Source organism: Dicentrarchus labrax, unplaced genomic scaffold (assembly GCF_905237075.1).
Source record: "Dicentrarchus labrax unplaced genomic scaffold, dlabrax2021, whole genome shotgun sequence".
NCBI lineage: Eukaryota > Metazoa > Chordata > Actinopteri > Moronidae > Dicentrarchus > Dicentrarchus labrax.
In genome coordinates, this window is record NW_026136711.1 from 11020125 (window position 1) to 11042424 (window position 22300).

Below are 22300 nucleotides of genomic sequence, written 5' to 3' on the forward strand. Positions count from 1 at the left end.
CACTATCAATGAATGGCCCTATCTTGTCAACAACATGATGTTAACAGCTTGAAAAACAAGCAAGAGGAAACTGTTGCATAAAAGACAGGATGAAAACAACTCAGATTTGCTTAATGCATTAAGTGTTCTGCATCCCTTGGGACTTGAGTCAGGTGATGATTAGAGTGAGATTCTCACTAAATAAGTTTCATACGTCACTCTAGTGCTGTGCACTGCACTTGCATGTTGTTTCGAAACTTAACTGAGTTGAGTTAAACCTGGAAAGAGTCTTGTGTAATGGGCTTTCAGAACTGCCCCAGAATCTATGTATGTGATAACTCCTGCTTGCATCAAACGCACTTTGGGACCCTCCCTCCTCTCTCTCACACCACACGCTCACTCCGTGCCGTTCTGGCACTGAAAAAGTAGGGCAGGGTTTTCCTCTCTCCCTCTCTCCAATGCTCGCCCTCCGTGGGCTGATGTAACAGTGTTAGAGCTGAGGCGCTGTGTGCCCTCACTGTAACCACTCAGCTGATTACAGGTCTTATGTAAGGAGGGATTGTCGAGAGGAAAATGGGACAGAACATATGAGCCTGTTGCAGAAAAACAACGGCTCCGTGCATACAAGGCTTTTAAACAAGATAGCCCTTTGTGTGGTTCAGCTATGAGCAGAACATTTCCTTCCTCAACTTGACTTTGCAAACCTATTACTCATGCTGGATCAAACTTTTACTGTTGCATACCTGAAAAGCTTATAAAAGCAGACATTTGAGGTCAAGTGCAGTCACACAAATGCGTTTTTTATTGCAAGTGAGGCCAATTCTGTGAACATGTCTCTACAACTGTATGTGTGAATGTGTTGTGTTGGAATGCCTTTGTTTGTGTGTATGCACAAGCATACTTGGAAAGTGGGTGCATGTACAGTAGTGTGTCCTCAGCAGGGTGTCTAGCTGTGTCTTTGCGTGTGCTGCATGTAAATCCCAAAATCTTTTTGCTGTTGCTTGCCTGTTTGTAAGCGTTAACACCCAGCATAGTCCACAGGATGCCAGAACCGTGTTATGCCCAGGGAGCAGAGAACAGATGGTGTAAAATCAGGTGAGCATGGTGAGGCCTTGCAGCATCCTTTTCTGGCACTGTGAGAGAAGGCTTATGTAACTGCTCCTAACAGAACCTCTGCCTCTCTCGTGTCAAAAATGTAACACAGACAATGATAAGAAGTGGCGGCAAGATCTTACTAAATAAAAAATGTCCTCCGACCTTGTAAACCTCCTTCTCTGATCAAGGTGAATTTTGAATAGAACATCACTGGTAACATGTTGATGATGAAAGTCAACCACCTTGACACCTTGGCATAACATTAGTTCATAAATAAAGTAAGAGTGCAGAAAGTGGTGTGTAAACATCTCCATCTGGAGCAGCCAACTAAAATGAATGACTCTTTCTTATTTCTCTCCAGCGGTCATTCTTCCAACGTTTAACAGGGGACAACAAGTCAGAAAAATTCTTCAAGGTGTTTTATGAGCGCATGAAGCTGGCCCAACAGGAGATCAAAGCCACCGTGACAGTCAATACAAGTGACCTGGGCAGCAAGAAGAAGGATGAAGAGCCACCAGACAAAGACACACCAGCACGCAAGAAAGGTGAGGGGTCAGGAGTTAGGTCACAAACAGGAAATATTCAATCAGATTTTTAAGGGAATAAGACCATCAAACTGGCAAAATAAACCTCTGTTGACCTGTGTGTACATGGAATTTGGTCTGTTTGAATACCCAGTCTCTAAAAATCAAAATCATCATTTTTTTTAGTTTATTTTTTTTATTTTTTTAACATGATAGTATTTCACAAAAAAAGACTAAGCATGTACATGATACAAATCGGTACATGGATACGTGACTTGTCAAATGAACATTCTTTATAACACTGTGTCTTATCTCCAATGCTCTGTGTTTGACTCAACTCTCCTCTACCTGTGGTTAGTCAAAGATGTGCCCGTGGTGGCCGTGGTGACCGAGGAAGTGAAGGAGCAGCTGGTAGAAGCCTCCGTTGTCACCAAGAAGGCCTTCACGACCTACCGCCGCGAGGCTGAAGCCGAAGAACACCAAGCGGCCGCTGATGGCTCTCCCGTCCCAACCGCTGATAAGGGCCAGGAGGAAGGCGAGATGAGCGTCATCATCACCATCATGCAGCCCATCTTGCGCCTCATGCAGCTGCTTTGTGAGAACCACAACAGAGATCTGCAGGTCAGCCATTACAGCAAGTTATCGCAGTAGTGCTTTTGTTAACTCGACCCGGCCCATGATGTGCTAACATTTCCTGACCTGTGTTCTGAATTTCTATCACCCCTCTCAGTTATACAGAAACGAAACCATGTAGAAAATAGGCACCATTTGCAGAACTTCCTGATGCAGCTGTTTCCATATGTGGTATGTCTTGGTCTGGTTTCACTATGAGGAGTGTGTTGTTGTTTAGTAATGGCTAGCTCCAGCAGCCCGGACAGAAGACTTTCTTCTTGCACTGTTCACCCCAAACCAGGGCAGGCCTTCATTAAATGATAGCTGGCTTGGTGCTGAATCACTCTCGTCTAGCCTGACCCAGCGTGGGTGCAAGATATTGATTTACTGCTCGCCATGCAGCACAGATGATCAATTCATTGAGATGTTTGTGTTCCTTCCAAAGACATGCAGTAATTGTCTGGCTGCTGTATAGGCTTACATGCTTAAAAAGAAAGAAACGAAAAGTTGAAAAACGTATTTTCTGAGTAGAAGGTTAAAGGAGTGTTTCCACCAGACCCTGAGACCACGACAAATCTGCTTGTCCAGCCTTTGCTCAACATCAAGTCTGACAATTTTGGCTTTCTTATTTGTAGTTTTAATTGAGACACTATCTTGATGACAAAGGTATATTACACTTCCCAAAACCATAGGAATAACATGAGTCCAAAAAACAGCACATGCATTTAAGTGTATATTTTATCTCCATCCATCTCCAGAACTTTCTGCGCAACCAGAATAACAAGAACAACTATAATCTTGTGTGTGAGACGCTTCAGTTCCTGGACTGTATCTGTGGCAGCACCACCGGGGGACTGGGGCTGCTGGGACTCTACATCAATGAGAAGAACGTGGGACTCATCAACCAGACTGTGGAGAGCCTGACAGAGTATTGCCAAGGCCCCTGTCATGAGAACCAGGTGATGCACGTACACACAGAAACATGAGTGTCCAAGCTCACACTAAAGATGTACTTTCAATTGTATGTTTAGTCTGCTGTTCGTCTGCGTTGTCATTTACGTAACTGTATAGAGCTTCTTTTATTTGGACGTTAAAATTAGTTTTTTTCGAACACTTAAATTATCTTCATTTTAGCAATCATACTGGTGGTTTTGTGTGGGTAGTGCTGTAATTAGTCCTGAGAAAATAGTATTTTCATGCTCAGCACTCAGCTGCTGCAATGAAGCTATGCAGTCGCTTGTCTTTCTCCAACAGTGTGACACCAGCCTACTCTGGGCAGCGTGCCCGTGTTTGTTCTTGGGTATGGATTAGCATTGCTTGGTCTTCTCACATGATGGTGGCATCCTCTGTTCGAGCCGCTGTCGGGTCATTTCATGGCAAGTGTGAAACTGGCATGACTAAACAAGCAACTGGCTAAATGCAGTTGCTGTTTGAACTGATTTCAGTTCCCTCAAACAGTGCTAGGACTGCCAGACTAAACAAAGCTCTTTGTTCATATTTACTGAGACACAAAAGGGAGGGACAACTGCTAGAATTATTTTTGTTTGTGTGGTATTAAGTGTCTTTGTTTGATAGTGTCAAGATATTTACTCCTAACCTTGCAAATAGTTATGAAATGTGACCCACCTCAATCAGCACGTGACTGTGGGATTGGTAACTGAAGGGAACTTGAACAATATGGGGAACCCAAAAGGGCCTGTTTATTAAATATTCAATTGTTTGACAGATAATATTCAAATCTGTAATGCTGTCTCGGAAGTTCATAAGTCAGCTTGATCAAGGTTGCTGTAAACCAATCACATTTTATCTACTGTTAAACAACTTCTTAAAATCAGCTTATCTATGTATGCTGTCCACGGACCAATTTGAGATTTGTATGATAACTGACTAACATAAGGCCTTTTTGAATCCTTGACTGTTGAAAGGACAATTCTTGAAGGCATGTTTTTCCATTCAATGCTTAATTAGATATCGTATTACGCAATTTAGATTATTGCAATGTCTTCTTAAAATGAAGATCCAATCTTTCTCAGATTCGTTGTGCAGAATTTGGGACTTTGATGACGCATGCGTGGCTTGAAGAGTTTGGCCTCTAGACTGAACATACTGGTCTGCTGCACTGCTTTGTTTACAGAGGATGTCAACAAAACTCCAGCAGCATCAGAAAACATTAAATACTGTATTAAATTCTTGTTCAAATAAAAATCCTGTCAATCGCGATTCCTTTTTCAAAAACAATGCTGCTACTGGTTAAAATTGGTAACTGTCTTGGTCCAGACTATATTTTACATTTACTTTCATTTTACAATCTATTTTTTACATTTACTTTCATTTCGTTTGTTCCACAGAACTGCATTGCCACTCATGAATGCAATGGTATTGACATCATCATCGCTCTCATCCTAAACGACATCAACCCACTTGGCAAGAAGAGGATGGACCTGGTGCTGGAACTCAAAGTGAGTCATTATTGTTAGTTTGGTGGTTTTGAAGTGGAAACAACACTTCAGAACACTTTTAGTGTTACATAACATGTAACTTTTCTAATTCCTTTGGAAACCCATTCTCATCTAGACATGATGTCACACGTAGATATTTCTGGTAATAGCACTAGAGATTTGAATTAAAATTTGTGAAAGTTTTAAAACATAAACATCAGACGTGACGTTATAAGGGAGAGATGAATCACTGAATTGCAGAGTTACTGTATGAATTACATCACTAACAGTAGCTCTAAAACAAAATAAATAATCATAATGCAATGTAGCAACAGATGTAATAACAGTCACACCCCTGTGTTATTAATTACTTGGCTTGCTGAAGTTAAGACACACCTCTCTTGAGATTATCAAATCACTACAGGAAATACCACTGACTGTAGAAAATTTTGAAACAGTGTTGGCTCAATTTCACCATGCCAAAATATGTGATTACTACACCTCATTATAAAGTGCTCTATCACAAATTACAAAATAATGACACATGGCAAAGTAAGAAGATTTACAATTGGGAAACACCAGGTGTTTTTTTTAGTTTGTTTTCTTTTATCTGTACTCTCATCTTTTCGTAGAATAACGCCTCAAAGCTTCTTCTTGCAATTATGGAGAGTCGCCATGACAGCGAGAACGCTGAAAGGATACTGTACAACATGAGGCCTAAAGAGCTGGTGCGTATGATACCACACAAACCATCACACGATGTGAATTGGATGTTATTTTGACAGTCTATATTTTTGCAGGTGGAAGTGATCAAGAAGGCCTACATGCAGGGTGAGATAGAGGTTGAGGAGCCGCAGGAGGGTGAGGACGGAGAGGAGGAGCACTCTGCGTCTCCACGCAATGTTGGTCATAATATCTACATCTTGGCACATCAAGTAAGCCACCAACTATCTGTAAAATCATCATGGAGACAAATGCACCCACAAGTAAATGCTGCAGCACATGCATGGCCACATAATATAGTACACAGCCGGCAGGTTTTCAATGGCCTTATTGTTACTGTACGTCTGTGTGATTTTGTCCTTGCTGCTAATGACATGTGATATCTGCCATTCTACATTCATCTCCTCCTTTTCAGCCCTCAGGCTGAGCGCTGCTCAATAGCAGAGTGTCTGTTCAAACCATGATTTAGTTTAACGACAACAATTATAGTTATGAAACGCCCACGGTCAATGCACACCCTGCAGCCTTGTGGTTGAATGAACAGAACATCTTGCATTCAAAGAAAGAATAAATAGCATGTGCTGTACCCAGCTGGTAAATACCAGCAATGTTGGCTCAGTATTACAGCACATGCTAAGTTAACATGTGTACACATTTAACCTTTCTGATAATAATAGAAACAATCATTGTAATGAATATTTGTCATTGATTTGTTTGTCATTGATTTGATGGTTTGTTGTTATTTCAGTTAGCCCGTCACAACAAGGAACTGCAGGCTATGTTGAAGCCAGGGGGGACATATGGAGAGGGTGACGAGGCCCTGGAGTTCTATGCCAAACACACAGCCCAGATTGAGGTCAGTTGTTAGATCCATGTCGAAACCAGACTGTTTTGGTTCTGCTACTGTCATTTTTTCTATTTTATTTTTAACTTTAAAGTTTTACTTTGAAACTTTCCCACAGTTTCTCTGTTTTATGGCCACTATCTGGCACCTATTGTAAGACGTCTGTGTCAGCTGCAGAGGATTGCGACATGTTTTGGCATCACAATTTCCTTGAGGCATGTGATGGTGTTTTTCTTGGCTTGCTTTTGAGTTTCATCGTATGCCTTGGCAGAACGGCAAAGCACCTCTGCACACTTATGAGACTAATGAAAAGAAGGAATGCTGGTTGTTAACAGTGCTCTGAACTGAAGTTGTTGGTTCAGTTTTACCAAACACTTTTGTAAACAAAACAACCTTCTTATTTGCATTGCAAAGTACAGTGACAATAACCAGTCAAACCAGTCAGACTGGACAGACAGAATGATCTATAAACACCTGGCTTTAAAGAAGACAGTCTAGGCTCAAGATTTATTTGCCCACCACAGTGACAGAGAGTGTGTGATAGGTGGCTGCTTTTTTGGTTGTGTCCAGATTGTACGGTTGGATCGCACCATGGAGCAGATAGTCTTTCCTGTGCCCAACATCTGCGAGTTTCTCACGCAAGAGTCCAAGTTGCGTGTCTACTACACCACAGAGCGGGATGAGCAAGGCAGCAAGATCAATGATTTCTTCCTGCGCTCTGAAGACCTCTTCAATGAGATGAACTGGCAGAAGAAGCTGCGAGGTACTCAAGAGGCTACTGGTAACACAAACACCGTTCCCTGTGCGTCTTCCTACTCAACTCTTTATCTCTTAGTTCCTGGTTTACACGCTGTCTTCTTGCATCCCTCCAGGCCCCTGAGGACCCCCCCCCTACCCCTACTAAAAAGGGAAACAGATACTAAAGCCTCTTTCACACATATAAATCATGAATCTTAGGTCAATTCAACATGTTGGCATTATGTGTGAGCAGAATCTGGAAATGAAATTCCTCATGCACACCATTCTGGCAATTTCCCAAACTCTTCCCCTATACCTCTGTTGGGATCAAAAGCTGTAACATGCAGCACAGTAAAGGACAAAAAGACCTCAGCCACCAAAGAAAGCCTTCTCAATCTATTTTCTAGTGTTACAATTGACGTCATTATTAAAAATGGTATGGCAGGAAAAATAAACCATTGCACTCCTTCTGAAGGTATTTCTGTAGACTCTAACATATTTGCAACACTGAAAGCACCATGGATAGGTGTGATTTAAAAAAAACACACTGAGAGCAATGAGTGCAACCACAGCCACACAATTCTTGGCACTCCAGGAACTCCAAATATGACAACACAAAGAAAAACACACGGATGTTAGACCCTCAGACAGGTCTTAAAGTTTCAGTTGTGCCAACCACAAAACTCTCTGGTTTTTTCTCAGCAGGTGAGCACAATAGCATTGAAAGAGACAAAACTTGACTTGTATGTCTTGTGTTTCTTAAGTAACTATAAACTGTTTGTGCATCACTGGTTTGATTCACAAAAATTAAACTTTAAACATATTTAAATAATAATAATATAACTTGTAGGATTGTGGGACAGCCCTGCCACTTTTGGTGTTTTCCTTGGCAAGTAGAAAAAAAAAATCTAATCTATCCGTAATGGTCATACATCTGAAAACAGGCCATATTCTTTTTCTACACCATGGCAAATTGTAACCAAAGACCACCCTGATAATTCCATGTGTGAAAGGAGGTTGCACCCTGCTCCCTTAACTCTTAACCCTGGATGGATGGAAGCGGAGAGCATGTAAACCTTGATAAGCAACTTATCAGCTCATTTAAGTTACCATATTGTATAAGTTAATTCAACAAGATGGAATAACAAGATATGTTCTATAAAGATGTAAGTTGTTGTTTTCCTGGCAGGAGAGAGTGCTGTAAGCTCTGTGAGTGTGATGTAGTGAATGATTAACACGTTGTGGTCAGAACACAAACTATTCCACATTGAAAGCCCATTTGCAAAAATGCCTTTACTTTGGAATTTACGCACAGTTCTAGTATTCTGTTTGTCTGTATATTTCAGAGATTACTGTGTTTCCTTTTGTCTTTCTAGAATCATAAAATGGAGAGGCTAAGGGAAAATATTTTTTTTCTGGCAAGATTTAACTCAGGAAGCGGGCGGTCACAGAGTATTAACCTTTACATCATCCCTTCTTTTTAATATTGTGCTACCAAGAATAGTGAGTTTACAGTAGAGCTAAAACAGTGAACTTGCCAGTGTAAACAACTGATCAGTTGGTGTTTGAAAGGTCCATCAAGTGTGGAGTGTTGTTTTGTCTGGGAGGAAAGAGCTATGGATACAGTGTGAAGCCTGTCCTGAGTCTTTAATTTAATAAGTTACCTTTTAGTACATATTCTAACCAAAAGTAAGTAAACAGGGACCGGAAAGATGGCAGAAAAATGGATGTGATATGTGATAAAAATCCTTAGCTGGATTCACACACAGGATGTTGTTCTTACATGTTACATCTTAGCCAACTGAGTTAGCAGGATGCTCCAAGTCCGTCCCATCTTAATAGGATTAATGGGTCAACCCGCTTCATCTACCTGCCAATTTGAGGTAATGCTCAGTCACACATTCTTTACTTCTGATATGGCATAACCTTACTGAGAAACATCAAGGCAGGGTAGTGGATGCAGAACAACTCCTGCATCAGCAGGTGGGATATCAGGAACGTTCCAGAAGAAATGTGTGAACATTTCAAGAGGAATCCTCTTGATTTTAAACATTTGTGTTTCACTAATCTAAATACCATAGTCGTGCAGACTTGAACACTACTTAGAGTTTCCCTTTCAGCAGGGCAGGTCTCTGTTGACACCCTGGCTGATTCTGTCAGCTACTGCAGTGAAGTGACTGGTTTAGGAGCATGTTGTAGCCTGTCCATTGTCAGGCCTGAGGGAAGATGGTTTGACTATAATGTGGTAACACGTGACGACAACCACCTCTCTCATATCTGAATGAATCAGCACAACTGGAGGCCGTATTGTTCCCCTGGTGCTAACCACTCGTCATGAATATCATGACTTCTGTAGCTAAAAGTCCCTGCCTGCAGTTCTTCTTTTCTGATGAGCAGCCGGGCTCAAAATAGAGCTGGCCATGATACTGATCTCCTGACCGAGGTCTGAGTTTTGTGTGTGTGTGTGTGTGTGTGTGTGTGTCTGTCTGTTTGCGGAGCAGTGTATGCATTCAAGTTGTTTTTTTTTATTTCCTACAAGTAGGAAATCATGTAGTGTATGTGAAATGAGTATGACAATTAATTTAATGTACTTTACGTTTGGCCTGATTTTACCCTTCAGAGTGAATCCTTTGCTTGCAGTTGTGGTGCTTATGATGGCACTTAATACCACACAGACCCCTTCTGATTCTGTTTGATTAATGTGTTTCACCCCAAACTGAGTACATTTCTCAAATCACCAAAGTGACTTCCCACTCAACTTTGGAGTGATTAAACTAAATTCAAGTCTAGTTAATATAACACGGCAAAAATGTTATTTTGCTGTGGAGGAGAATTACTGATGTTTGCCACTAAGATAATTTATTCCACACTAAGAAAATTAATCAACATTGGGTATCTACATTACATAGGAAATCATCCCCATCTTTGTCTTAGCTTTGGTTACAATTAATTGGAAATAAGATTAATGGCCCAAATTTGATGAATTTTGCTCTTCCTTGGTGTGAAACACCAATCAGTCATTGTGTATTTTACTGTTAGTAGGAACTAGTGTTCTGTAATGTAATTAGATAAATTGTGCTTGGTGTATTGCATTTATGTTATTGTTTGGATGCTGCAGTTTTCTCTCTGCAGTACAATGACCTGTGTTCATTTGCTTCAATACACTGTCCTCCAGCTCAGCCCATCCTGTACTGGTGCTCCAGGAACATGTCATTCTGGAGCAGCATCTCTTTCAACCTGGCTGTACTCATGAACCTGCTTGTGGCCTTCTTCTACCCTCTGGAGGGTGTCCGTGGAGGTTAGTGTGCTAAAGTCATGTCTCTTTCTCTTCCCTTTATTCCTTTAACATAGATCAACAGATTTTTTTATTGGGGCGCTGATTATGATCTTGTGTTTTTGTGTGTATGCACTGTGGTTAACACAATGAGCATGACTAATACAACACAGGAAATGGGAGTGAGTGGCACAGACACAACTGCTCGGGCAAAGCCAGGGTTGCAGCAGGAGACATATAGTACATATTGTGCTTGACTAGAAACCTGTATGGCAAAGATGAACAGGAAAGAAAAATGGACCATCACTTGTTAACATCTTTATTTTAGGGTCCCATTACACCCTCCATGTGCAACTCTTTGTTGCCAGTTTAAAAGGAAACATCCTGTTGTTTGGGGTGTATAGGAGAAGGTTGTCCTCGACTACCCCAACAGTGGAGTTAAGTTATTTGAACTGTTTAAAGTTTGTTTCGGATTCGTCCGAAAACAGTGAAAAGCTTCTTTCTGATATTTAGAGAGGAAGGGGCATTGTGTGACACTTTTTTAAAGTTTCTGAAACCAACAAATTGACAGACACACCCACTTACCATAGTAAATGCCAGGTGTGAAAATGAGCAGAAACTCCATCTATCTTACACTTCTCTGTAAGTCTGTCTGTTTACTGGTCACGGGGAGTACTACTGCATATGTGAAATATGTATAATATATATTTGTATAAATCCTTTTGTGATGAAGTTTGAAAAGGAAAAAAATGTAGTTGTGGAGTTAGAAAGAAATTAGTTTACCAAACTTCTTCAGCCCGCTCCTCATCTCTGTTCTCTAGTGGCTCAGGGCTATTTTAGCCGCTACTAGCACAACACATCAGAATATCTGACCGAACTGTTGGCAGCCGAGTTGCATTATGGTAATATAGGTGACAGGTTTTGACAAGAAAGAAGAATGTATCTAATAAAAAAGACAATATTGTTGTTTCTGACTCTCCAACAATGTTACAAGAACGCAATGCTAAATTGTTTTTTAGTGGGATGTAGCCATCCTGCATCTATATTTGACAATCAGGGAATGAGAACGGGCTTTGAAGTGTGTAGGTTACGAAAACACAATGATTACCATATTCAGGTGATTATACACTAATGAAAACATGTACGACTATTATATGAAATTTCTGCCAATAGATCATCCTAAATGTTACACATTGGACCTTTTAAGAACTCTGCTCTGACAACAAGATAAGATCAGAGTTCAGATCAGCTGTAAGCCATCTTTGAAAAAAAAAAACAAAAAACAACTGAAAATTCCAAGTAATCATGGATAACACAAGCTTTTTCAGTTGAAGAAGTGACTTCAGAAATTCAGTCAGGAGAACATTTGCTTTCCCACTGGACACACAGTTCATTGAATAGCTCCTGATGTGGCTTGAGCACTCACATCCCAACATTCATGTATTTATAGCAGTTGGCATTTGACCAGATCACGTATGGAAAGATGCTTTATTAGTATTTAGTGTGTAAAGGACTTTATAGAACACTCTGTACTCTCGTGCTTGTGGTTTGGGTGTAGCCTCACACCTCCCTAACCAAAGTGAGTTTCACCACAAGTGGGGGTGTGATGAGAATGTAATCCTAGCTGAAGATTTGGATCTTTACATACCATGATGTCACAAAAGACCAAGATGGATTTGTTCTCAGTTCGGTCCTGACCTGTTTATTGATACTGTGCCTTTCCTGAGCTTGACAGATGACTTTGTGTTATCAGATTTCTAGTCTTATTCTCACACTAGTCTTGGTTTGAGTAGTCTTCTTTTCCAAATGTATCACTTCAGGTAATTAGGTGTGTGTCTGTGTGTGTTTGTGTGTATACAGACTTGATACTGTGGTCTCCCCATAATTCCAGAGTTTGAGATACCATTTAAAGTGACACTTACCTGATAAGAAGCAGATAAAAAAAACCTAATACAGCAAAATGTCAGATGTCAGATCTACTGACTGTAGTCCACAACATTGCATCCTTTAATTAATGTGTCAAAGCTGCTGTAGATCATGTCACAAATTCAAATTTAAAGTTTCTTAATGTATTGGCACAGGAGAAGGATAGGTCAGTGTCATTTTACAAGCATTTAAATGGCATTTTAAAATGACCACTTTCAGACTTGTAAATGCCGTCAACGTTTAAGTCATAGTTATGACTGGGAAAAGCTTGGATATATCCAAATTAGCACTTGATAATAAGAAAGTGCCTGGAAACCCAACTCATCGGCCAAAATCCATCGTTCGGTAGTAAGTACTTGAGAGCAAATTGAATGGATTTAGCACTATATTTTCAATACATTTCTGATACAGCCGTCTTGAGTTGATGAGCCTGTAAGTTGAAATCATGGAAATCTTCTACCATCTGTCCCACATGATGTGTGCGCAGTATCAGACTACATGACTTACATAACTAAAAATACTACTCTGAGAAAACCTAGAGTACATCAAATCTGTGTGTGTGTGTGTGTGTGTGTGTGTGTGTGTGTGTGTGTGTGTGTGTGTGTGTGTGTGTGTGTGTGTGTGTGTGTGTGTGTGTGTGTGTGTGTATGTGTGTATGTATGTATGTATGTATGTATGTATGTACAGTGGGTACGGAAAGTATTCAGACCCCTTTAAATTTTTCACTCTTTGTTTCATTGCAGCCATTTGCTAAAATCAAAAAAGTTCATTTTATTTCTCATTAATGTACACTCAGCACCCCATCTTGACAGAAAAAAACAGAAATGTAGAAATTTTTGCAAGTTTATTAAAAAAGAAAAAGAAAAACTGAAATATCACATGGTCATAAGTATTCAGACCCTTTGCTGTGACACTCATATTTAACTCACATGCTGTCCATTTCTTCTGATCCTCCTTGAGATGGTTCTGCTCCTTCATTGGAGTCCAGCTGTGTTTAATTAAACTGATTGGACTTGATTAGGAAAGGCACACACCTGTCTATATAAGACCTTACAGCTCACAGTGCATGTCAGAGCAAATAAGAATTATGAGGTCGAAGGAACTGCCCAAGGAGCTCAGAGACAGAATTGTTGCAAGGCACAGATCTGACCAAGGTTACGAAAGAATTTCTGCAGCACTCAAGGTTCCTAAGAGCACAGTGGCCTCCATAATCCTTAAATGGAAGAAGTTTGGGACGACCAGAACTCTTCCTAGACCTGGCCGTCCAGCCAAACTGAGCAATCGTGGGAGAAGAGCCTTGGTGAGAGAGGTAAAGAAGAACCCAAAGATCACTGTGGCTGAGCTCCAGAGATGCAGTAGGGAGATGGGAGAAAGTTCCACAAAGTCAACTATCACTGCAGCCCTGCACCAGTCGGGGCTTTATGGCAGAGTGGCCCGACGGAAGCCTCTCCTCAGTGCAAGAAATATGAAAGCCCGCATAGAGTTTGCCAAAAAACACATGAAGGACTCCCAGACTATGAGAAAGAAGATTCTCTGGTCTGATGAGACCAAGATTGAACTTTTTGGCGTTAATTCTAAGCGGTATGTGTGGAGAAAACCAGGCACTGCTCATCACCTGCCCAATACAATCCCAACAGTGAAACATGGTGGTGGCAGCATCATGCTATGGTGGTGTTTTTCAGCTGCAGGGACAGGACGACTGGTTGCAATTGAAGGAAAGATGAATGCGGCCAAGTACAGAGATATCCTGGAAGAAAACCTCTTCCAGAGTGCTCAGGACCTCAGACTGGGCCGAAGGTTCACCTTCCAACAAGACAATAACCCTAAGCACACAGCTAAAATAACAAAGGAGTGGCTTCGGAACAACTCTGTGACCATTCTTGACTGGCCCAGCCAGAGCCCTGACCTAAACCCAATTGAGCATCTCTGGAGAGATCTGAAAATGGCTGTCCACCAACGTTCACCATCCAACCTGACAGAACTGGAGAGGATCTGCAAGGAAGAATGGCAGAGGATCCCCAAATCCAGGTGTGAAAAACCTGTTGCATCATTCCCAAGAAGACTCATGGCTGTAGTAGCTCAAAAGGGTGCTTCTACTCAATACTGAGCAAAGGGTCTGAATACTTATGACCATGTGATATTTCAGGTTTTTTTTTTTAATAAATTTGCAAAAAATTCTACATTTCTGTTTTTTTTCTGTCAAGATGGGGTGCTGAGTGTACTTTAATGAGAAATAAAATGAACTTTTTGTGATTTTAGCAAATGGCTGCAATGAAACAGAGTGAAAAAATTTAAAGGGGTCTGAATACTTTCCGTGCGTTCCCACTGTGTTATGTGTGTGTGTATATATATGTATGTATGTATATATATATGTGTGTGTGTGTGTGTGTATGTGTGTATATATGTATATGTATGTGTGTATATGTATATATGTGTGTATATATATGTGTGTGTGTGTGTGTGTGTGTGTATATATATGTGTATATATACATATATATTTTTTTTTTTTTTTTTTTTTTTTTTTTTTTTTTTGTGTATATATATATATATATATATATATATTGTGTATATATATGTATATGTATATATTATGTGTATGTGGGTTTTTTTTTGAATATCAATATATTGATTCATGATTGTATCATACATTTTTAAGCAAAAAACATTTTCAATAGTTTGCAAGCCCTGACTCATTTTAGTCAATGTAATCTCAAATGGAGGATATGTATCAATAACAAAGAGCTACGAAAAAAAACTCGTAATTAATTTCCTTTGTGTGATTTACCTATTTGTCCTCGTTCCCCACGTTGTATTAACCACTGGTCTGTCAGGTTATGTCATGTGGACTATATATAAAGATTTATGGTTTGGAAAATCTGGTTTTACTAATTCCTGCATGACAGGAGGTCTTTCACAAATCAAAGGAATGAGTGACAGACCTAAGCATGTTTTTACACGCAGTTTCAATTTTCTGTTTGTTTGGTTGTCTGTTATTCTTTTCTCTTTTTTTCTCAGTTCTCCTTGAGGGCAGTATTTGTGGGGATGTGAAAAGCCGCAGCCGTTAAGGCCTGCATTGTTCCAGTGCAGAGTAGCAGAGAGAAGACACACATTGTGATTCACATAAACTTTCAATTGTTCTGTCTGGGGTCAAACGGCGAGGTCCCTTTTGTTTGAACTTCCTCACAACAGTATAGAAGAGACAAAAAAAGAGGTTGTTAGCTTAGCTCTAGAAACCCCATGTGGTTTTCAGTGTCAAAGGTCTTCTGAGAGCTTAGCAGTTCATTCCAGGACATGCCAATTTTAGCTTCAACCTGAGGCCAGTTATCAAGTGAAAAAAATATCTGAGCCACAGTTAAGTTGCCCAGTGGGGAATATTTAATGTCTACACGGATGCATACATTCACACACATACACACTGTGTCCTGGATTCATATGACCTCAGACATGTCTCGTTTAATATTCAAGCCGACTGCTTGTAAACCTTAAATGAACCAAACTACTCCAGTGAACTTCCTTGGCCATGATAAGCATTTACTGCAAGCTTGACATTGAGGCACTTCTTTGCTTTGAAGACATGGTTAATTCACATATTCCATAGACAACTTAAACACCATAAAATCCTTTTTAAACATTATTGTATCAGCTACACTCCTCACTCACATGACCATCAATTGATGGTGGTTTGTTGGAAGAGAAACTGTGGTAGGGAACTTTTCCCAGTAGTGTCCAGATGAGTTGAAGTCCTAAACAAAGTTAGGTAAAATAAGTTCAGGCTGTACACCTTCTGTTCAAGTCGGATGGGTGTCTGTATGGGATCAGGTGAGCCTTGATAAACAGTAGTCAAAGTGCCAGAGCCTCCACCCTGTCACAGACGCTGCTCAAATAAGACCATGCAAGTAGAGGCAGACATCAGAGCTATAGCTCAAACAGACATAAAAGCAGTTTGTAAAGTAAAATCATTTCAAATTTTCATCCTGTACCAAGCATCAGGCTGTGTGTAGAATTTACTTTGGTGAAGTGTAAGTGGTTTAGTGTAAAGGTCAGTCTGCCTATCTTCTAATTGCTGCAGAGTAAGCAAGTAAGAGAGATGAATGGTCTGAGACTGTAGGTGTGTGACGTACAAGCTGCTCTGTCTGGGTTGGCTGCCAAGTCCAAGCGCCCGGGCGGCCTGTTACGATGCAGTACCCAGGACCATCCCTGATGAATTTAGCTGGAGCCAAGTGTATTTTTAGCCAACCGGAGGTTATGTAACGAGTACCTGTCATGTGATCTGTACATAGAGAGGCGAGAAGAAGGAGGCCCCAGAAGGGGGGCTGGGGAGGGAGGGGGTAAGGGTGGATGAGGGAGACGTTTTCTTGGTCCCTTTGTGAATAGAAAACCTGACTGAGGAATTAGATTAACATTTAAAAAATGTGATGCAGCCTTTTCATGACATGCTGGTCAGGATCTGGCACTGAGGAAGAACCTGGTGAGATCATGATACTGCTTTGCTGACCTACAGTCAGTTACAAACTAACTCATACACACACACAGGCACAGAGCTCTGCATGTAATATACAATTCAAAAACTGTTAGGTATATGAATGAAACCACTAGGATATCTTTGTACTGATAACACATGGAGCCAATCAATAAAATATTATTCACAAATGGTAGATAAGTCTGCTTCAGTTTCTTCATTTTACTTCATGATAACGTGTAATGGATGGATAGAAAGGCTTACACTCCTCTCCCTAATGTGGCCTCCTTCATCCTCAGGTACCCTGGAGCCCCATCTGTCTGCCCTGCTGTGGATGGCCATGCTGGTTTCTCTGGCTATAGTCATCGTCTTGCCTCAGCCTCACGGCATCCGGGCACTTATCGCTTCCACAATCCTGCGCCTGATCTTCTCTGTAGGCCTGGAGCCCACATTGCTCCTGCTGGGGGGTTTCAATGTAAGTGTGGATCTATGTGTTCAGAAAGGCGATGAGCAGCGGGTACAGATCTCACATGCAGTTTCAGATTTTGATAGGCTTTATTGCCCAGTAGATGGTTGACTGGAATTTGCCTTGAATGAAGGCGCAGTCACATGCAAAACATTAACTAAACATACATTTTTGATACAGGACTTGCATGTACATAGTGCAGGAACACAGCATCTCCCAGTAGCGTAACATAATGCATTCAGCCAGATTTCATATTCAAGTGCTTGTGTAGACACACTGGTTAACAGCTGAGGTGACATTACAACTGCTAATAGAAATGTCAGTCATAGCTGTTAGGTGTTAATAAGCATTTGAAAATTCTACCCAAAGATACTTATACTAATACAAATAATCCATGGCTGCTGTCATGTTGTCTCTGTGTTGTCTATTGTTCTTCAGTTATGTAATAAGGTCATCTTCCTAATGAGCTTCGTTGGGAACCGTGGAACCTTCACACGTGGCTACAAAGCCATGATCATGGATGTGGAGTTCCTGTACCACCTTCTCTACCTGATTATCTGCAGCCTGGGGGTCTTCGTCCATGTCTTCTTTTACAGCTTGCTTGTAAGGACACACAAAACATATAATCTTATTCATATACACAACCATATATGGGCAAGGAAAGTGTAACACAGAGAAACATGAGATAAAAGTGTGATTTGATGCCATTTGATTGGTCATAAAGTTGCACATATTCCCTAACGACATCATTTAACCATGAGCTGTTGGCAAGGAGATTTAAATAAAAGGCAATGATCCAAGCAGTACATATGTCCTTTGTCCACTGTGGCCTTTATTAGCCCACATGCTCACATTTATACTCAGTTCTGTCTTTTTCTTGCACATTTTCCACACAAATACTATACACACACCAAACTCCTTCCTCTTTCCAGCTCTTTGATCTGGTGTACCGAGAAGAGACGTTGCTGAACGTGATAAAGAGTGTGACCCGCAATGGCCGCTCCATTGTTCTGACAGCTGTGCTGGCTCTTATCCTCGTCTACCTCTTCTCCATTGTGGGCTATATCTTCTTCAAAGACGATTTCATTTTGGCTGTCGACAGGATACCCAACAAAACACTAGGTACGTTGAAATACAGATTTCTTCTCATTCCCCTCCCGGCACGGACATAAATAACTTGCCCTCCCTGACCCAGACAGTCAACAGACTGAAACATGGAATGTTTTTCTGCAGCACAAACACACACACACATACATACATACATACATACACACACACACACACGCACACGCACACGCACACACTGGGTGTCTGGGAAACCACGTGTAGTGTCCAAATTAATGTACATGCATTTACTTTTGACTGTGCTTACCTTGCTTTTAGCATCACCAACAATCTGTATATATAAAGGATGTCACCATTAAAATTCATTGTGAAAAAATAATTATTAAAATTGTCTTGTGTTCTTGAACAGAGCATGGAGCCAGTATGGTGGGAGAGTTCTTCTCTGGTGGAGTGTGCCAGAAAGAAAATGGGGAGAACTGTTCAGCAGAGGCTGTGATGGATGGTAGGTTGACAAAAGTCTGTGTGTGTGTGTGTGTGTGTGTGTGTGTGTGTGTGTGTGTGTGTGTGTGTGTGTGTGTGTGTGTGTGTGTGTGTGTGTGTGTGTGTGTGTGTGTGTGTGTGTGTGTGTGTGTGTGTGTGTGTGTGTGTGTGTGTGTGAGACTAGGGTGGGCCACAGGGTCAAAGGGTTCTTTTAGGTTTGAATGCACAAGGGTCGAAGGGTTCTTTTAAGTTCGAATCCACATGTTTGTGCATGCATGTCTCTCATTTGTGTGTGACTTTGTGCTTATGTCGGTCTGTCTGTGTAAGTGCAGCCTTGTATGAATGAGTAGGTCCCTGTGTCCTTGCACACATCTATAAAAGCCAGAGGAGATTCGTCCCACTGAGCCGATTAAATCTGGTTGGGTCAACTAGGGGCTTTAAGGAGCTGGGTGAAACACTTGGGGTTTAGACTCATTGTGCATCTCAGGGGACGGAGCCTAAGACCTGATGTAGGGGCCCAGGGTTGAAAGGTCAAGGATTAAATACCATCAGGTACAAGCAGGTCGATGGGTCCACTCAGTGATGGCACAGAGAGCTTTTCACTTCAAGCAACAAGTTCATGCAAACCTACTGACCTTGGTGGGAAAAGCCTCCAATCAAATATGAACATGTGCACCACCTTAAAATTGATCCGCCAACCATGTCCTCAAACAGCCTGGGGCCTGACCTGGACTCGGCTTCCTTATCCATCGTAGGCTGGCTAATGATGGTAGTCTGGTGACTTGTTTTTGTCTGGATAGTTGAGAAAATTCCCAGTCTTGTTATGTCCTTTCAGAGCCCTGATGTGGCCAATTCAATAAACCAATAAGAAGTATGTAATAAAGCATGAAATTAGGGTTCAAATGCATAGTGTCTGTTGGTGTCTTAAGGTTTTCTATTTTTGGTGTAGCCTTTATTGGCGTCTCTCCTTTATGGAATTAGGTTTAAAGGCCTTGTTGACTGGCAGAAGCAATGCAGTTGACAGGGAGCACAAAGTTTTGCTTTCAGGCTGTACAAGAAATGACCGTATTGGTGTATCTCCATAGCTTCGCTTGCTGTCCAGCCGTCAGCAGTGGTGATTGAGGACAAGGAGCGAGCGTGTGACTCCTTGCTCATGTGCATTGTCACAGTATTGAGTCACGGCCTCAGGAGTGGAGGAGGTGTGGGAGACGTCCTACGGAAGCCATCCAAAGAGGTACAGAGCACAGGAACGCGACAACAGGGAAAAAGTCACACCCAAGTCAGTTTTAGATTACAAGTGTAAAAAACTGTATTACTGAATTTCCAAAGTGAAATAAAAATCACTGTCTACAGTCTATTGGATTATAGTAAACTTGGACATTTTACCACTCTTGATAACAAAATATATGACGCATCAAACATGCTTGCACAATCTACCACACACACAAAGATTCAATTAAGTTGAATTAAATTAAAGTGGTTAAAAGCGGATGGATAAAACTGATAAGGGAATTTAGGTTTTAATGAGGCCATGATTTTATTTAATTAACTCTAGCTTGTCTCTAAAAGAACATAACATATTTGACCCAATAAGCAAAAAATAGAATATTTTGGGGACTTTCATAACGTGCCAGAAAAAGCATTAATAGTACTTATCCAGGATGAAGACAAGTTTCTACACTGTGACTGTGTTAGGCCTGCAGCTTGACCCATAAAATGAGGGCATGACTCATGCATACTTATATAAAACTCAGTTTGCCTAACATTCATGTGTATTCTCTGTACTGTTTTCAGTTGTCAGGTTGCGTTTGACGCACAGCTGCTTATATACAACTGAATAGTACTGTGTATGCAAAGATGGCACCATTAGTCACTCCAGTAACCCCCACCCCCACCCTCACCCCCATCCCCACCCCGACCCCCACCAACACCCCTCAATCTTAAATAAAACTTGACATCATCTTTGACTGAACTGAACTTGACATCTCACAGCTCAAATGACTTAGGATAGTTTCTAAGATTCTGTTCTCGGTTTTCAAAATTACTCAACAGAACATTGTCTGTATAATGTCCATATATAAATTACTAGTAAATAAATATTACTAATATTACTAACTTAACATTTATTTAGTGGATGTCCCTCTGCTCGCCTAAAATGACATCAGCATTCCAATCTGTTGTCAAGTAGTAAACAGTATATCTGCAAATGAGTCAAGTACAGTTTTGCACATACACAACTCTCTGCTACCTACTTTATATTGAATTTCTAAACTGGGCCCATATTCATTCCCTGTATGACACCATCTGATATAGCTTGTTCTTACGAGTTTTCTCCTGTTTTGTTTCAACAGGAGCCCCTGTTCGCAGCCAGGGTGATCTACGACCTGCTCTTCTTCTTCATGGTCATCATCATTGTCCTCAACCTCATCTTTGGTGTCATCATCGATACATTTGCCGACCTGAGGAGTGAGAAGCAGAAAAAAGAGGAAATATTGAAGACAACATGTTTTATTTGTGGTGAGAAAATAAACAAAGATGCATTTTTTTCTGCATCATAGCCATTCTGCCTACTTAGCAGTTAAAGACACATTGTTTCCTGTCTTTTTCCCATCATCACTGCATAGTAGTCGTACTCCCTTCTTAGAACTGAATAAAGCGGAAATGCCTAGCAGTTCAATTCAAGTCGAAGCTTCAGTCAATACTTGACTACTGCCGATCAGCAGGCGTGATGCAGATGATGAAAAAATCAAGAGTAATCAAAACAAGTGGTCTGCTCTGAGCCTGTTCTTGTATGGGCGTGCCACTGCTGTGTTGCAGCTTCTCATCAGGGCTCTGTGCAAAATGGGGGCTGTTTTTCTTGGTAGTATAAACAACCAAACGCCTCCTCTTCCCAGAATGAATGGTTAGTCATGGCAGGTGCTGCTGTGGAGGAGGAGTGTTTCTTCCTGTTGCCATATGGGTCTTGACCATGTTAGACTGTACACTCACTCACACGCTGGCCCCATCCAACAGTAAACAGTCTCTTATCGGTGTTACATCTGAACAGCCATTGGTCAGTTACGGTCATTCTGTTTTCTGTTGGGCAACACTATTACTACCATTTCTCTGTTGCAAATGCAATAGAAGAATGTATATGGATTACAGGGTTTGGCGTGACAATATGTGAACATTTTTAGCAGCTCTCACCTCTCACATCTTGCCTGCCCATTCCCTTGTGACCCCATTTCCTCTTGGTTTTTTCAGTCATCATTTAGGTCACGAGTGGTCAAGAGTGATTATGTCATCTTGCCACATAATGTATATTTCTTCACTCTTCCAAAGAAATGAGAGAACTGTTTATTTGGTGTGTGTATGTGTTTGTTTGTGTGTGTGTGTGTGTTTGCGTGCTTCTGTACATGGGGTTGTGTGCTTTCATTTTTAGGTTTGGAGAGAGACAAGTTTGACAATAAGACAGTTACCTTCGAAGAGCACATCAAAGTTGAGCACAACATGTGGCACTACTTGTTCTTCATCGTCCTGGTGAAGGTCAAGGATTCAACAGAGTACACCGGCCCGGAGAGCTATGTGGCCGAAATGATCAGGGTAAGGATGTTGTCATGCATAAAGCATTTTGCTTTTTATAATTGCTGACATAAAATCATTAAATTCATCAAATCTGCAGCACACAGCCTATTTTA

General features: G+C 41.0%; 1 protein-coding gene across 17 annotated transcripts in view; it reads left to right on the forward strand.

Moving 5' to 3' along the window:
• Window positions 1–22300, forward strand: part of itpr1b (inositol 1,4,5-trisphosphate receptor, type 1b) — an 84780-nt gene that overhangs the window by 53409 nt on the left and 9071 nt on the right. For 13 of the 17 annotated variants that reach the window (XM_051414096.1, XM_051414104.1, XM_051414100.1 and 10 more), the window contains 16 exons: window positions 1436–1619; window positions 1957–2219; window positions 2969–3169; window positions 4559–4669; window positions 5281–5376; window positions 5449–5583; window positions 6120–6227; window positions 6786–7017; window positions 10129–10251; window positions 16912–17087; window positions 17517–17681; window positions 18011–18200; window positions 18553–18645; window positions 19709–19857; window positions 20975–21140; window positions 22045–22205. In XM_051414096.1, coding sequence (XP_051270056.1) covers window positions 1436–1619; window positions 1957–2219; window positions 2969–3169; window positions 4559–4669; window positions 5281–5376; window positions 5449–5583; window positions 6120–6227; window positions 6786–7017; window positions 10129–10251; window positions 16912–17087; window positions 17517–17681; window positions 18011–18200; window positions 18553–18645; window positions 19709–19857; window positions 20975–21140; window positions 22045–22205 — 2553 coding nt within the window. The remainder of the gene's footprint in view (window positions 1–1435; window positions 1620–1956; window positions 2220–2968; window positions 3170–4558; window positions 4670–5280; window positions 5377–5448; window positions 5584–6119; window positions 6228–6785; window positions 7018–10128; window positions 10252–16911; window positions 17088–17516; window positions 17682–18010; window positions 18201–18552; window positions 18646–19708; window positions 19858–20974; window positions 21141–22044; window positions 22206–22300) is intronic. The other 4 variants (XM_051414102.1, XM_051414111.1, XM_051414112.1 and 1 more) reach the window with 2 other exon arrangements.